Raw genomic sequence first — 15,773 nt, 5'->3', positions numbered from 1 at the left:
AAATATAACGATAGGGTGCCATTGTGCAGTCAGAGCCGGAGGGACTCACGTCCGGTCCTGCACAGTCCAACACGTCGCAAAACTCGGAGCAGACGCTGTACGGCCCCAGCCTGGTCACAGTCGCCGGTATTCCCAAACACGAGACATTCCCGAGTATTTCACAGGTGAAGGCAAGTGACAAAATCTGGGGCTGGCAGTAGCATGAAGAAAATCTGCTGTCGGTTGAAGCGTACGAATACATGCAGTTCTCGATCTCGGCACTCCGACTGACACAACTCGACATCGCAGTTGGGCAAAAGGCCGTATTCTGCGTCGTTATTTCTGGCAGGGACCCAGGTGTCCACAAGTCTGAGGTTGCGGAGAACACTAGAGTTGATAGACTCATGGTTGCAAGCCAAATATATTGTAGATGGGGAGTCATTCTTGGGAGAGGGAATGTTTTGAGATGTTTCGGCAGGAATAGGATTTGAATGACGCGCTTTTCTTTTCAAGAACCTGGGTTAAGACCAGCAATCGAGAGCAGAACTTACCTGGACCGACCACTTCCGTCATTTATGTACCTGTGGTCGAGTTTCCAAGGGGTTCGGCACAATGCCGTCGCTTCAGTTCTGACGTATTGAGCGAGACAGCAAAAGAAATGACTTGTATCCCGGCCAAGACGAACACTTCTTTGCGTCCCTAAACTTCAGCCTGGGCACGGCCTCCTGTCTCATAAATGATGGTTCCATTGGTTCAATAAGTTAATCCAAGATATTCGGTTGTTCTCGGCGCAGCAAGAATCAGCCTTTGTGGCGCGAAATTATTCCCTCGATTGGCCATCTTGACGCCAGCCTTATTCGACTTACACCGTACTGTTATAAGAAAAGTCTGCTGCCCTGTGGCTCAGTTCTTGGCCTCATTAGCACGGCTTGGATGCCAGCCTCACACACAGATATGGTCTAGGTACCGGCGGGCACCAGGCAACCGGCACCTCGTAGCTTCAGGAAGGGATGGTAGTTGATTTTGCGTGCTTGACGCGAGTTCTCTGCCCTCCTTTCTGCCCATATTTCACCTTCATCCATCTGACTTCATTTTCCTCTGAGAAACTTATAGTATGCGGCATAATTTTACAAAGTTTTGGTCCTGGGCAGGCGGATCCTTCGATCGGCAGGAACAGAAACCATTGTCCAGAGATTGGCTCTCCTGGAAGTTGAGATGGTGGTGGATAAGCGCTGTATGCCTCGTCGAAGTCGGTTTCATCTGCGCTCTTGCTACTCTGACATGGCTGTCGAGAAGAAACGATGGGGTGGTTGATGTGTCTGTGGTCCCCATTTCATCAATGTCCGACTTCTCTATTCCTCACCGGGGAAGCAGCCAGCTACGTTGGACATTTGTACCGGCGTTAGTCATGGCTCTATTCCTCCTTGCGTACGGCGCAATTGTCACCGCAATGGCTGTCCGCCAGCCTTTCGTGGAACTACAGCATGTTCCCAAGGACCGCAGGAACATAACAGTCACCTTAATGTTGGACTACATGACGTATCCCCTCTTCTACGTTTGGGTGATTGCAATGCGCAACGGGCATGTCGTTGTTGGATTTGCGTTTCTAGCTCAGCTGGTTGCTTCTGTTTCCCTCGTTTCCCTCTCAGCAAACGTCTTCAGGGCAGACACATCAACATCCGTCTCAGCTATCTCAATGACATTCCCCCAAGAATTCAATGTCGACCTATTGAATTCAAGGACAGACATGCAGCCAGCTCTAGATATCGCCAGTGCAGTCCACATTCACGGTGCAACGGCTCCAACGTGGATGGCTGCTGACTATGCTTTTGAATCTTTTCGACCGGTTGAAGAAGGAATTTCCGGAAACTTCACTGCGAAAACATTTGCGTTATCTTCTTCTCCGGATTGCAGACTTATGGATCCTTCGGAATATAGCGCTGTGTTCGAACCTTCAGATGAAGAGGGAGTCGGCTCTACAACTATAACAATGGTCGACCGTGGCTGCGACGTCTGGGGAAATATTGCTTTCTCTCCCCAGACCCCAATTTACGCATTGAGCTGGTACCAGCGGTGCAGCGATGAGCCATACGATCGCATCGGGATATTTGCGGGTCTCTACTCAAGCGAATCGCCAGGGAACCTTCAAAATCTGACCGTTGTATCGTGTAGGCCGAAGTACTGGAACTCAACCGTTTCCTTGACGATGTCGATGGATTCCTCTAATAGCAGCGCCCCCAGCTTTTCCTCGGCCCAGGAAGAGAGTGTTGTGGAGCTGGATCCACTGAGCATGAGTGATATTCACCGTTTCCTCCATTACTACATATTCTATGATCCCTCGGCAACGTTCATGGCCGACATATTTGGAAAGACGGTTTACAAATTTGCTCGAATCATTAATCCGCTTTCTAATCTGGATCCTCACTCCATTAAGAGTGCAGCAGAATCTATTTACGCCACAATGTTTGCCGCTCTGGCCACGACAAGTCTCAAGCAACCACGCCGTATTCCGACTGTGGCTCACGGTCAAGTCCGCACCGTTGTGACGAGGCTGTATGTCGTAGAATCTGTGGCCTGGGTTTTAATGGCTATTTTATTAGCGATGCTCCTGTGCACCGCTAGCTCACTGATTTCTGTGCGCACCACGACCTCCATCCTGCGTGAAGAGCCAAAGGGATTGCTCTTCTACGCGCGGCTGCTCCACAGAAGTGATGTTCTTTCACTCATTAATGACTTTGATCAGCGGCACGCGCCGGAGGACAAGGCGCGAGACTACATGAAGAGGCACTACAGCGCGTTCATCGCAAATGCAAGGTGTTACTTTGATGAACAAGAGGCGAGAATTCGGATCGAGGGGGGATGGCTAGAGCTCGGTCGTTTACCAAAGTTACGCTTGCGACAGATGAATTGGATAAAGGGAAAGGTCATATCAATGGGAAAATGGAGGCATGCCATCGCGAAGAAGATCAACGGGAGTGGGCTATCGAGCAGAAGAAAGGTGCAGACGAGTTTTACAATGAGGCCCCAAGGAGCATATCCTGAGTCTTGATATGGAGGTTCTGCAACAACGTCCTCCCTCACATGGAGCTATTACCACACATGAGTTAATCTACATGATTCTACATGTGACCCATGTCTTCCACCAACAGCCGGCTAGGGCAGCTCGCGTCAGTCGATGATCGAAGGCTGCCAACGCCCTGGGCAAAGCGCGCCCGGGAGGGCCAGACCAAATGGGTCGATATGACGACGCTGCGCTGCTTTTGGCCGATCGCGTCAGTTTTGATATACGGCGAGACGGGTGATGTCTCACCCGACTCACGCGAGCCATGGCAGAGCACAGGGCGGCGTCACCCTAGTCCCAGAGCGGGGTAAGCCAACGAGCAGTTCTCCCGCACCTTGGCATCGGACAAGTCCCGCTCCCCTCTGCTCTTCTCTGCCTCCATCCCCCACCCCGGCCTCGTAACTCTTGACCTCAGCTGGCACCGTCATCAATGCTTGCCGATATCCAATCCCATCCTCGCAATGAGAACACCTCCTGCAGCGTGCCTTTCCACCTTCCTCTTTCGGAGGATGGAGGTGATAGATAATGCGGCGGACAGTGTGAATACTGCTGCTAATATCTTCCCAAACTTCGTCCTTCCAATCTCTCTATCTCGTGCTTGACGTGCCGCTCACTTTATTGATATGATCGTTGCGACTCGGAAGAGACTTGACCAGCACCATTGAAAATATTGATAATTGAGACAACAGGAACATCCGACTTTGGACCATGTCGAGCTACGAAAAGAGGTTCGAGTATAGAGGTCCAGCGGACGAGATCGTCGAGCCCGAGGGTCTTTCGACGACTCGCTCGAGAGATCTTGTCGGAGGCGCCCCTGCTGGTTACCATGGTACATACGTTCCGCACCGATCTGGGTTTGTGCCGTTGCTGACAGCTTCAGATCGTGACGTCTTTGGCAACGAGGAAGATGCGGATATCAAATACAAAACACTGTCATGGCCTCTCGTCGCCGTCCTCATGATTGCTGAAATTGTCAGTAATGGCATGCTCTCCTTACCGGCAGCGACAGCGGTGGTCGGCATCGTCCCCGGTGTCGTTCTGATTATCTTTCTTGGTGAGATGGCTGCAGGCTCTAAGCCATGGACCCTGGATCTCTCGTCTCTGACCGCAACTTTGCATAGGGGTCTTTGCATTGTATACCTCTCTCGTGCTTATAGACTTCAAAATCAACCACCCGGAAGTCCACAATATGGGCGATGCCGGCAAGATCCTCGGAGGCCCCCTCCTGCGAGAAATCCTCGCCGCAGGGACTGTTATCTTTGCTGTCTGTGCAACAGGGTCACAGCTACTTGCCGGACAAATCGCCTTGGGTGTCTTGTCGGACAACAAGCTCTGTCTGATGTGGTATACTGGTGCGTTTGAAACGTTTGCGGCAATGTCTATCCTCGACGACTGACAAGCCAGGAATCTTTGCAATTCCAACCCTCATACTCTCATTCCCTCGGACCTTGGACCAGCTCTCCTGGCTCTGCATTCCCTCATGCTTCTGCATTTTGGTCGCCGGCGTTGTAGGTATGGGGGCCGCTGGAGGGAATCCCGCTCCCGATCGACACGTCGACGTCGTTCGCTCAGCCAGTTTTTACAACGCTTTTGTGTCCATTACGAATCCCGTTTTCGCGTACGCAGGACATTTCATGTTTTTCATCTTGATCTCAGAGATGAAGCGACCCGCCGATGCCAAAAAGGCGGCGTGGGTGTTGCAGGTTTTTGCCACTGCGTAAGTGATGACCATCAGCCAGAGGGGTGGTGGATGCTATACCAGTGGGTGAGGCTGACCGAATGCCATCCATGGCGACGTTATCCAGATTCTATGCCGTCTTCGCCGTCGTCATGTACGTTTATTTAGGGCCATCGGTTCAATCGCCAGCCTTTTCGTCTCTCCCCACCAAATGGGCCAAAGCCACGTACGGCATCGCCCTCCCCAACTTCCTCATCGCTGGATCACTGTACTCCCATACCGCTGCCAAATTATTCTTCATTCGATTCTTCCGCAAATCTCGGCACCATCTGCACAAACATACCATCCTAGGCTGGGCCACTTGGACCACTCTCATCATCTTAGCCAATGGGGCTGCATTTGTGTTGGCTGTGGGTGTCCCTATCTTCGCGTACCTAGTGAGTATCGCGGCGAGTCTGTTCGCAAGCTGGTATACCTATGGGATCGCCGGGGCGTTTTGGTTGTACGATGCTTATCATGGGCTGGATAAGGGTCGGGTGAAGGGTATTTACGGTATGCGGGCATGGGCTGGGAGTCCAGTCAAGGCAATCATCAATGTGGCGACTTTTGCTGCGGGAGCCTTCATTTGCGTTGCCGGTATGTGTTTTACATGTTTCCTGGCTTCCCTATCTCCCCCTCCCCCGGGTTGTGTCTCCGTGCATGAACACCGGCAAGGTGACGGATTCCATGGCTGATGGCTCAAATCACCTCTCAGGAACGTACGTGTCTATCAAGCTCATCGTCGACGCATACAATAGCGGCACAGTCGGGGCCCCTTTTGCCTGCTAACACGACAGACAATTTGTCCCCATGTCTGCGCCTTGACCGAATGGCCTGCTAATTTTCCTGTCCTCCACGCTTATCAACGATGCACAACGTTACCTAATCTGGAGCTGAATGGAGGTACATCTGGATTGCAGACCATTTTTGATTTCCTTGTTGGAGCTATGGCCTATTTCCACCGGACATGCCTTGTTTTGTCAACTACCATAGGGCGTATACCACTTAAGTAAAATTGGCAGTCTATCCTCCAGAGACCCAATGAAGCACATTCGCCGAATCTTTGTCGCAGGGTGCCGCAGTGGACGGGTACCGCTCAATAAGTCCCCCATGACTTGAATTCGTTGCGAGGCTGCAACCATGGCCTCTCAGCTGATTAAATAACTGAACACATGGTGCCAGTTAGAAAACGTGTGGCCGAGCTATAAAGGAAGAAAGGTCGCCCTTGGTCAGAAACCCCCCTCGAAGCACTAAATGGCGACTCCAATACCATGGCGAATGGCCTGTCTTCCGTGGCCCAGGCGGTGTACAGAGAGTGTCAGGGCGCAGCAAGGCGCAGCGCACGACCCCGCAAGTGAACTGGGCCTTTAACAGAGAAGCCTGCCATTCTCAATGATCTTTATGTGCCTTGGTGCATGAACATGGCTTAAGATGTCACAGGGTCTTCTTGCGCAGGTTGACAAGTCCTTGCTGAGGCTGAAGAGCTCGAAGCATTTGACCGATACTTGTTTGCAGTCAACATGTGCGTTTGCTGCATCTGAGAACGAGAACAGGTCCAATGCTGACACTCAGTCCTCTCAAGCCAACTGGGAAGGCGATCTGCCCAACGGCTAGAGACTCAAATTGGTCAGGTTTCGTGCACTCTAGCTGGGGTTGTCCAATTCGTCCAGACGACACAGCGCAACGTGCCCAGATGTCTTGGGTATCCGTGGGAAGCCGACGTCGCTTCTTCTCACGTCTATCTCGAAGATGTACTCGGCCGGTGTACGATTTTGCCCGCGGTCCTCTGTCGTACTTTCGACACGTTTCACGATACCCTGAAGATAATATTCTCCGACCATCCTGGGTTTCAGAAAGTGGTCCGCAGGGAGTTTGAGATTATCAACGAGACCGTTGGCCGCACAATCTTGGAATATACGCCCGAGTCAATTTTGGAATATACGCCTTGGTCGGTGCCCCATCGAGATTCTCCAATCCAACCATGGGTAAACCCAGGAGCTAGGCTCTCAATGAACATAGTGAGCAGGAGATCCCTCGATGCATCCAGAGACTCTTCGATTGCTTCTGTTCGGGCAGTGGAACCATGTCCAACCTGCGGGTTTCAGACTTCAGGTCGAAGGTTCAGGAAATGGTGAGTCTGGCATTTGGCCCCAGTCGCTGTGCCATGTAAAACCGAACAAAAGCTCGACCCTCCAACTTCAACATGCGCTGACCACATTCCTCATTCTTCTAGCCTGAATCGCAATTTCGCCTTTCGAAAAACTGTGAGAGAATGTCGTTCGAGTCGTTCTCGTGGGGAAATAGGTTTTCCCTTTGAACATGTTCCAAATGCATCACCGCCTACTTCAGACCACGATTCTGGTAAGAGTTTGGGGGTCCTACCTAGAAGAGTCTTATCAAGGGACCGCATTTCCGTACGATTACCGGACATCGAGATGGAAAGCAAGTTTTTTCGGCGTGTGCATCACATTGTTGAGTACTTCGACCGCTCTTGGCAGCTAGATACTCGCATATCGAGACTTCCTCTCACCCAAGCCATCGAACAGGGAGATGTGCGATGGGTCCACGATCTACTTCGTCACACAGATATCGATCCAAACCGTAAAGACTATCGAGGCGGGACAGCTCTGCAGCTAGCTTGCTCAACCAAAACTACAAACCAGAGAGCTATTATTGATCTTTTGATCGCAAATGGTGCAGATATCAACGCAGGCGGTTTCAGGACGGCTTTGGAGAAAGCCTGCACTGCCGGAAACGAGGAAATTGTCGATGTTTAACTCAGCAAAGGCGCTGAAACTAACGCTCAAAGTGATGCTATCTATGGCACAAGCCCTCTTTTAGCGGCAGCAGAGTCAGGACATTTTGAGATCCTCAAGAAGCTCCTCGATTTTGGCGCCGATATCAACCAGAGATCTGCCGGGTTGTATCTACGCCCCCCGCTATGTGGTGCTGCTGTAACGAGAAACTTAGAAATGATCGATTATCTTGTCGAAAGAGGCGCCGTTATCTTCGGAAATCATGGTTCTCGCGCCTTATGGGACGCTGTTGGCAGGGACCACGTCGACGTGGTCAGCCGTTTACTCGATCTGGGCGCCAACGTCAATGCTGAAGTGAATGGAGTAGTCGCCATTCACTGCGTCAAGTCCTTACGGATGTTAAATCTTCTTGTCGAAAGAGGCGCCGGTATCTACGGAAATCATGGTTCTCGCGCCTTGCGGGCCGCTGTTGGCAGGGACAACGTCGACGTGGTCAGCCGTTTACTCGATCTGGGCGCCAACGTCAATGCTGAAGTGGATGGAGCAGTCCCCATCCACCACGTCGAGTCCTTACGGATGTTGAATCTTCTTGTCGCTCGCGGAGCGCAGGTGAACGAACCATGTCCTCGATTGCCAAACGGGACGGCATTGGAGCGAGCGGTTTCAAAGGGTGATATAGGTCTTATCAAGGAACTCTTACGCCTGGGAGCCGACACGCACATTCCCGACTCTCGAGCTCGCGCTCATTCTCTACTACAGTCTGCTGCTGCCGCCTCTAAACTTGTTGACACGGTGCCAACGACCTAGCTCTCGATTGAGCAGTATGGCAGAGTCGTTGGGCCCTTGGCGATAGAAGTAGGAAGATCGTGAGACTGCACATTACTGCGAGCATTTCTATTGTCACGAGTCGCATTCGTGGCATTCTCTGATGGAAAGTGCCTCCCATAGAACAATCTTCCGGTTTCAAGATGGGCTGGAGACTAGGGGTGAGGGACCGCGAAGACGATATGGCCGAAGTTGGGGGTTGGACGTCCAGCAAAGAAAGGCTGGAATGGTCGTTGTTGAGAGGAGAGACGAGAGGGAGGGAGAAGGAGCTCGAGTGGTACAAGTGTATTCTGGATGCACTCTAACCAGACCCAGGTCATATTTTCTCTCTAGCATGATACTCGTTCCTCTTGTTCGAATGCAATGGGCGTAACGCATCTAGGATCCATCCCTGGATCCATCATCCTTATTTCCATTCGGGTGCCTCGTGGTCCATTCCCCGGTTCCATCCTGATGTCCCTCCCAGATCTCATAGTTCCTCCCCCCTTTATTCCCATTCTACTTGCCTTTCCCGCGATCCTTCTCTTCCGGACTCGCCTTCCACGACTGCATCCTCCCCCACCGCCTGAAACGCCTCACGGCAAGGGCAACCCGGTCATCATGATCTTGGGGACCTCGCCCGCGGCCAACTCGCGCCTGCTGCTGCCGGCGTCGATCTCCTTGACAAGGGTGCCGTCACGGGCGCCGAAGTTCTTGCCCTTGGCCTCGCCGACCACGTCCTCGGGCATGCCCTCGCTGACGCTGTCGTGATGCTTGGCCGTGCTGCCCTTGGGCCGCCACGTCGACACGGCGGGAATGTCGGCCTTGAAGCGCTCCACCTCGGTGCCGTACGCCTTGGGCGTCAGCTTCATCAGCGTGTGCAGCGGCACTTCCATCCATGGCGACTTCTCCTGCGGGATCTCCATGAAGTACGCGAATATGCATCGCACGATGGCTTGGTGGCTAGATCACAAAATAAATGTGTGAGTAGGAGAGATGGCATCTATGGACTTTTAGAGGGTGGGAGAAATGGTGTTAGGTCGGCAGGCGTTGTGGTTGTAATGCAAACAAACGGCCTTGTCGAACTAAGGGGTAGAGTTGGGGGGGATGAACAAACAGAGGATGCACGTACGTGATGATGATGATGTTCTCGCTTCGCTCCAGCTCCATGATGATGGGTTCCAGCCGGATGACCACGTCTCGGTAGGACTCGCCGCCACGATACCGGTAGTTGTATTTGTCGTCGTCCCGGGCCTGAAAGTCTTCGGGGTACTTCTCAGCTATTTGCTGGTACTGCACGGAAAGAGAGGACAATGGTTAGCACGCAATGGAGCAACGATTGGAAGAGGAGGAGGACATCGCCAAATAGTCAACTTACTGTCATGCCGTCACACACCCCACTATCTAGTTCATCGAGCGCCTTCCACTGCAACTTCTCCCAGCCGAGTTCTTCCTGCAGGTAATGCGCTGTCTGGCTTGTTCTCTTCAAGGTCGAGGTCCATATCGTCAAAGGAGCATCCTTTGGCAACCCAGAGCGCTTGACCAGCTCCGGCAGCATCTTCGCGTACCGTTCACCACGCTCCGACAGGTTGGCATCGCCACCAATCTTGCCCTCGAGGTTGTATTCAGACTCGCCATGCCTGGACAGCCATATGCTGCGTGGCTTGATGTGCAGATTAGTGAGGTAATACACCAGGCGAGACTGCAAGTAGTCTTGGATGAGGTTGATCACCACCCGCGCGCCAATGTTGATGATTTTCACGTAGGTGAGATGCTTCTCTGACTCGTCGATCGTCTGGTACACTTTCTCATAGTTCCGGATACGGTTGCGGAAATCTTTAGCCGCCACCTCGGGATCCTGGCCGATATAGTCTGGGGACGTGGTCTTGACTTCGAGAATGTTGGCCATGATGAGGTCTTCATCGTCACATTTGCTCTCGACGAACAGGTGAAGCAGGTTGGCCTCGACTATCTTGTCGTGGATCCATTTCCGTCGCGACTTGGTGGAATTGGTTGCGTCTAGAAGGGCGACCTTGTTGTTCTTGTCCTTGAACCACATCAGCATGTCGGCGACGGCGGCCTCTGCTGCGGCGCGGCGAGCCTTCTCGCCTTCGGCGTTATTGACATCGAAGAACTTGGCATCTGGATGGGGATTGTCGGTTCGTCTGTATTTGCCGACGTTGAATACTTCGGCGTTGACCGACGTCCATCGAAGATATCTTTTGACTGAACCACGTTAGCACAGGAGCAGCGGCTGGAGACGGTCACACGAACCTTTGCCAGCTATTAGACTCTTGCCTCGAGCTGGCAAGCCCACCATAACCACCACGATCTGAGTAACCTCGGACTACATTCATGCCAGTTAGCGTATGACCAATCACGCAAGTAGGCAAAAAAAGAATAGCGAATGAGCGACGTCATACTCGATCGCTTTGAGGGATGCAGAACCCCATAGTTATGAACAACGTGGATGGCACAAAGAAGTAGCTGGGTTGAGGCAATGATTCGTTCCGGTTGACGCGGGACCAGGGGCAAAAGGACGCATGTGTCGAACACGAAGGCTTTGCCGTGCCTCGTGCTCTGAGCGTGGGTAAGTCTCAAGAGGAAAACTCGGGCGTGCTCACGTCTTGGCCCATCCCAGCAGAATTGGGCTGGGGACACAGAGATGGATTGAGGAGGGTGCTCTGCAGTGGCAGCGGTCTCAATCCGACAGCAAAGGGTGGTCTTGTCGCAGGTCGAAATCCTGAGCTTGCCGCAAGCGTTGACCCGGGAATCTTTAATTGAACGTCCCAGCAAGACCAAGAATAAGGCTCAGGCCCAATGCGTCACAGGCAGGTGCAGACTGGCAATTGTCGAGAATCAGACCACGTCTCGTTCGGGCTAGATTGGGTGGTTTGAGGGGGAAGGCGGTTGGTCGCGTGGTGATGGCTCGATGGACATTGAAGACCATGTTGCATCACGAGAATTGTTCGTTGTGCGCCTTTGGGGGATTTTTCGGCTCAACACAATTTTCTGGGCCGGAGGCAACGGACGCGGCCTGGTTCTGGTTGTTGGTTCATGGGGGCGTCTTTGCCCGCTCGGAAATTTCAGGGATGGCCTTTTTTTTTGAGGGGTGAGTGTGCTTGCAGATCTGCCTCTTCTCCACAGCCCAGCCCAGCATTGCGACCTTCTCGGCTTACTCCATGCAGAAAGCCAATGCGATGGGCAAAAACATGGGGGCGTGGTCGGTTCACCGGATGCCTGCGTTCCCAGGCGCAAGAGCGTCGAGCCTCATCCACACAATGCGGTCCAGCTGGGCCTCGGCTGTCAAGGCGGAAGTATTCCTTCGAGCGTAGGAGATGATGTTTCTCATGTGACAATCAAACGGTATTCTTTGTCCGACCAAAGGCGACGAGTGATAAAGCAGACGACGCAAAGGCTGCTGGAAGACGCATCTAAACCAAATACAAAGAGACTTCCTTGACTCACATCAGAGGGCTGAAGCACTCGGTTCAAGGTGCTCCTGCTCAGCATCGCTAGCGGACTGGATTGAATGAAACTCATGACTGGCGGACGAGGGGGCGAGGTGTGCCCGTGAGGGGCTTACGGCTTCGCTGAGGAGTGTGGCAGAGGTGACCGATGATTCTAATGAGCAGTATGCAGCGCCAGTATCCTCATCTTTTGGAGCTCTCAAGGTCTCATGATATTCCGGTATCGATCAGTTTGGAGGTAGGCAGTTTTGTTTGCAGAGGAGGCGGTCAGAGAGTGGCTACGCAATCAACCAGGCTCGGTTGCCGACACGGTCAGTGTTTGCTGTTGTTGAGGGAGAGGTGAGAGCAGGAATACGCGGGGAAAAGGGCAAAAGCGGGAGATGATGATGATGATGTGATCTGGCCTGAGGACGGCCTTTCGAGGCAGGACGAGGTCTGGACGAGGATTGATGATGCTTGTGATGGTGCTGGTGCTGGTGTTGGGGGTGCGATTCTTTTTTTTGCGGGTGGGACAAGATTCCTTATCGCGGCGGCATCTGCTTATCGGCGGCAGCGAAGAAGCTTTTTTCTGTTTCTATAGCATGACCGTTTGTTGCAATTCACGGAGCACACTACAGGGAGTGATTTCGAGGACAAGTCAGGATTCATCAAGCTTGGATTGAAAACTCGCTATACTGCCAACGAATCTCGATAGTCCTGTTATGCCGAGGGCAGGATGGTTGACTGCAACAAACTCGTCCAGGCGGTTCAGCACCATCCACTCCAAGCACGATGCGTCCCCCTCTCGTTCGAGGGTGCTGTCACTCTGCGCTCTCCCCTTGAAAGAACCTGAATAAATTGACAGAATCCAATCCCCCCTATTTTTGCACCATCGTCCACCCCGTAAGCACTCAGGCCCAAGCCTTATGGAGCAAGCTCCCTGCAAAGAGGAACTCCATGTCTGCCCTGCGACAATCGTAGCCGTTCCGCTCCTGCACAGTCGTTTGCTTCAAGATCCCCTTGTCTCTTTCGACTTGAACCGCACAGGAGTCACAGAGCACCAGCCCGCAGCCTCTTCCCTTTCCCTTTACGTCATCCAGTTTCCTCAGGTATTTGTCCACACTCTTGTCAGCACAACATCTCCAGAACGCAGGGTGCGTGCATAAGGAGCAAGCGTAGTATGTTCCGCGCTTAAGGGCCGGTCCTTTAGGGTACCCGATGTCGACCAACTGACTGACGTACATACAATAGAGCTCATCAGAGGCTGTTGCGAATCGCCGCATTGAATGGACCTTGCATCTGGAAATATGGAGCCTGCTGAGAGAACAGTTAACGCACATACGTGTTGCTTCTTTACCCGAAGATCGATGCCCATTTCCCATCTCTTGAAGCTCGCACTGCCCCGGTGACTGGAACACCTTGACGCTAATAATGCCATATCCATAGATTCCATATCTGAAGTCCTCGCAAAAGTGACACGGCTTGTCTGATGTCTCGAGAAACTTGAAATTGATCGGATGAGCCCACGGAGTCCGTATGGTGACTGGGACGTGCACATTTGCCGGTACTAATTTTGGGGAGGATTGAGGCGAATCTAGAATGATTGGGTGTTCCCTGGAAACTCCAGCTAGGACGTTCCGAGCCTGTTGAATCTCCACAGCAGCAGCACGAATAACCTGGATCGGCGTCGGTTGAGCAGGTGAGGTAGGAGCAGAATGGTCGTGGATGAGGCCGGCAAGGGCTATGTCCAGGGCGTCCTCAGATGTTTGTTCAGGTGTGCATTCAACCGATTCCACAACCACTTCTTGACCTGATTCACATGGCCGATCGCTGGGTTTGGCAGAGTAGACCTCGTCCTTGTGCGCCATAGGTCCTCCCCCCCTAATTAAACTCTCCCTGTTCCTCTTGAGACCGCTGCGGTTTGTCCCACCACCAATCTTTTCACTCTCTTCATCTTGCTTCCTCAGAAACGTCTTGGCCGAAAGAGTATGATTTTGTCGTCCACAACTTGATCTGTGGCCTACACCATCGTTGAGAACGTCTCCTCGTGTGCCGCCACCTGCGCACAAGCTGGCCTCGTAGCCAGTGCTATCCTTGGCGAGGTCACACAGTAAAGCCCTCCCAGCATCGGACTTGAGATAGAATGTCACTAAGGAGGGGATGTCATGAACGGGTGGAGAAGTAACCGAACTTTCAGGCTTGATATCATGCTTGGTTCGTTTGGCTTTGGGTATCTTGCGGATCAGAAGCCGACGTCTCTTCGCTGCAGTGGGACGGTATTCGTCGGAAGAGTCATCGTCATACCACGATATGGCTTGCGTAAAGTTCGAGGTAGAGTGGACTCGTCGGAATTGGTAATCCTGGCGAAGGTGACGTGCCTTGTTGGTTGTGGGCGTCGACCTTTCCCAAGCGCTTTGGTAGACATCGAGAGCATGCTGGAGCCTCGGCTTGGAGTAAACCACCTTGGGTGGACCACCGATCTCGAGTCCAGGCATGGTAGTATGGTGTGATGGAAACGAAAGCAAAGAAAGGAGAGTTTGAGTGGAAGTTTGAGTGGAAGTGAAACCGAAAAGAAATTGGAAGCAAAGTGAAAGGTCTTAAGCTCGAATACTGTGAAAGTGAAAGAGAAGTCGAGACAAAAATCAGAGGTAAAAAAGATTGCGCATCGCAGCACTGAGAACTAGCTAAAGGGTAATCTTCTGCACATAGAAGTCAGTTTGGTCCGCAGTTATTGAAAATATCGACAACAATGGAAGGGGCAGTGTATTCAGATCTAAGCCTTGTCACAGGCGGTGGTCGTCAAAACATAGGCTACGTTGACCGTCGTGAATTGTAGAATAAATCATCCTAATAAGAAAGCATTGAAGGAAGAGACCGTGTCACTCACATGAGAAAAATCTATCCAAGTGAACCTGTGTGGAGTCGTTGTCAGCATCCCCCTTGACAGGGCTTGGGATAAGATATTGACGGAGATATGTATCAGGCTTGACAGTCTCGTCTTGGTCGATATGAGTCGACTTGGACATATGCTTGTCTTTTGGATGCGTCGGTTCATCATAGGTATGAATGACTGGAGGGGCGTTGACAGGGCTGTAACGTACTTGAACCGTCACGTAAGATCTGGAAGACTCGATCGTTAGCAATGTCGCGACCAGACATGGAACGAAGCTGTCAGTCCAAACAAAAGTCAGGAAATGCATGAATGGTTGTTTGAGTTTATCTGCATCAGAATACTGGATAAGACTCGTCATCTAGAAGAATCATCATTGAGAGGGAGGATGTAAAAGAGATCTCAGAAGAGACACTTACTCAAGAGCAGAGAACGCGTCGACCTCTCCTGTTTGAAGACAGGACAATTAGTACAAGTCTGGAGAGAGGAACATGGCCAAGAACAGGGCATTGGGCAAATCAGTGGGCGAGGTTTTCTAGGCCTGCCACAATGGGGCATTTCCATCAAGCCCGGCTAATGTGTAGCCGTGGTCGGAGCCCAGTGCCATTCATCAAGAGAACCGCTATATCCAGGGAACAGAAGAACCAGCCATACCTTCCAATATCTATCTTTTGAACACCAGTCAGTAAAATTCTTCGCCAGTCCTTGTGCGAATTGTGTGGCGGAGGGATTGGAATGATCAGATATAGCCATTTTGTTATCTTCCACAGCCCGAAGGCCTCTGCCGGTAATTTCCAGCGTATATTATTCGAAACAATCATCATAAAGGTTGGTACGTTCGGTTTGGGGGGAAAGAAATGACATACCGAATTCCCAGGATTGTTGCGCTGCGAGGAATTTCTAGGGCGGATATTAGCCAGAGAACTTTCAATGAAGTGAAAGAATGATGGAGATGCTGCATGATCAGACTGACGTGCGTTGCGATCTTGAGTTTCATACCCAGAAGGGTCAAAGACTCTAGTTTGTTACGGTATGCAGATTCATCATGAATAGGAACGGAGAACTTGGGGAAACACACCGAAGAGCTTGTTTGATCCCCCTTTTCATGTTCGTGGTT

At 51.9% G+C, this 15,773-nt stretch overlaps 5 protein-coding genes across 8 annotated transcripts; 2 read left to right on the top strand and 3 right to left on the bottom strand.

The window, feature by feature from the left end:
- Positions 1-1,093: 1,093 nt before the first annotated feature.
- Positions 1,094-3,028, top strand: PV07_02269 (uncharacterized protein; the record flags this gene model as incomplete). The annotated part of the gene is made up of 1 exon (XM_016388870.1): positions 1,094-3,028. One exon carries the CDS (start codon positions 1,094-1,096, stop codon positions 3,026-3,028), a length of 1,935 nt encoding a protein of 644 aa, XP_016255798.1.
- A 720-nt stretch (positions 3,029-3,748) lies between these two features.
- On the top strand, positions 3,749-8,320 carry PV07_02268 (uncharacterized protein; the record flags this gene model as incomplete). The annotated part of the gene is made up of 7 exons (XM_016388869.1): positions 3,749-3,869; positions 3,921-4,094; positions 4,162-4,392; positions 4,445-4,757; positions 4,846-5,354; positions 6,330-6,705; positions 7,567-8,320. The coding sequence occupies 7 exons, from the start codon at positions 3,749-3,751 to the stop codon at positions 8,318-8,320; spliced, it is 2,478 nt and encodes an 825-aa protein (XP_016255797.1).
- Positions 8,321-8,371: 51 nt separating this feature from the next.
- On the bottom strand, positions 8,372-12,275 carry PV07_02267. Of its 4 annotated transcripts, none has more exons than XM_016388865.1 (5): positions 11,786-12,275; positions 10,592-10,664; positions 9,696-10,543; positions 9,450-9,610; positions 8,372-9,280 (listed from the first exon to the last, which is right to left on the bottom strand). In XM_016388865.1, the coding sequence occupies exons 1-5, from the start codon at positions 11,858-11,860 to the stop codon at positions 8,914-8,916; spliced, it is 1,524 nt and encodes a 507-aa protein (XP_016255793.1). In that variant the 5' UTR covers positions 11,861-12,275; the 3' UTR covers positions 8,372-8,913. The 4 variants fall into 4 exon arrangements, with proteins under 4 accessions (XP_016255793.1, XP_016255794.1, XP_016255795.1 ...); XM_016388866.1 differs by lacking the exon at positions 11,786-12,275 and adding an exon at positions 10,741-11,494; XM_016388867.1 differs by lacking the exon at positions 11,786-12,275 and adding an exon at positions 10,942-11,494.
- A 402-nt stretch (positions 12,276-12,677) lies between these two features.
- PV07_02266 (uncharacterized protein) lies at positions 12,678-14,261 on the bottom strand (the record flags this gene model as incomplete). Its single annotated transcript, XM_016388864.1, has 2 exons — positions 12,678-13,030; positions 13,109-14,261. The coding sequence occupies 2 exons, from the start codon at positions 14,259-14,261 to the stop codon at positions 12,678-12,680; spliced, it is 1,506 nt and encodes a 501-aa protein (XP_016255792.1).
- A 384-nt stretch (positions 14,262-14,645) lies between these two features.
- Positions 14,646-15,017, bottom strand: PV07_02265 (uncharacterized protein; the record flags this gene model as incomplete). Its single annotated transcript, XM_016388863.1, has 1 exon — positions 14,646-15,017. The coding sequence occupies one exon, from the start codon at positions 15,015-15,017 to the stop codon at positions 14,646-14,648; it is 372 nt and encodes a 123-aa protein (XP_016255791.1).
- Positions 15,018-15,773: the final 756 nt, after the last annotated feature.

This window comes from Cladophialophora immunda (assembly GCF_000835495.1).
Source record: "Cladophialophora immunda strain CBS 83496 unplaced genomic scaffold supercont1.1, whole genome shotgun sequence".
In the NCBI taxonomy this organism is placed as follows: Eukaryota; Fungi; Ascomycota; class Eurotiomycetes; order Chaetothyriales; family Herpotrichiellaceae; genus Cladophialophora; species Cladophialophora immunda.
Note: the sequence above shows the minus strand (reverse complement) of the source record. Positions and strands in the feature narration are given on the sequence as shown.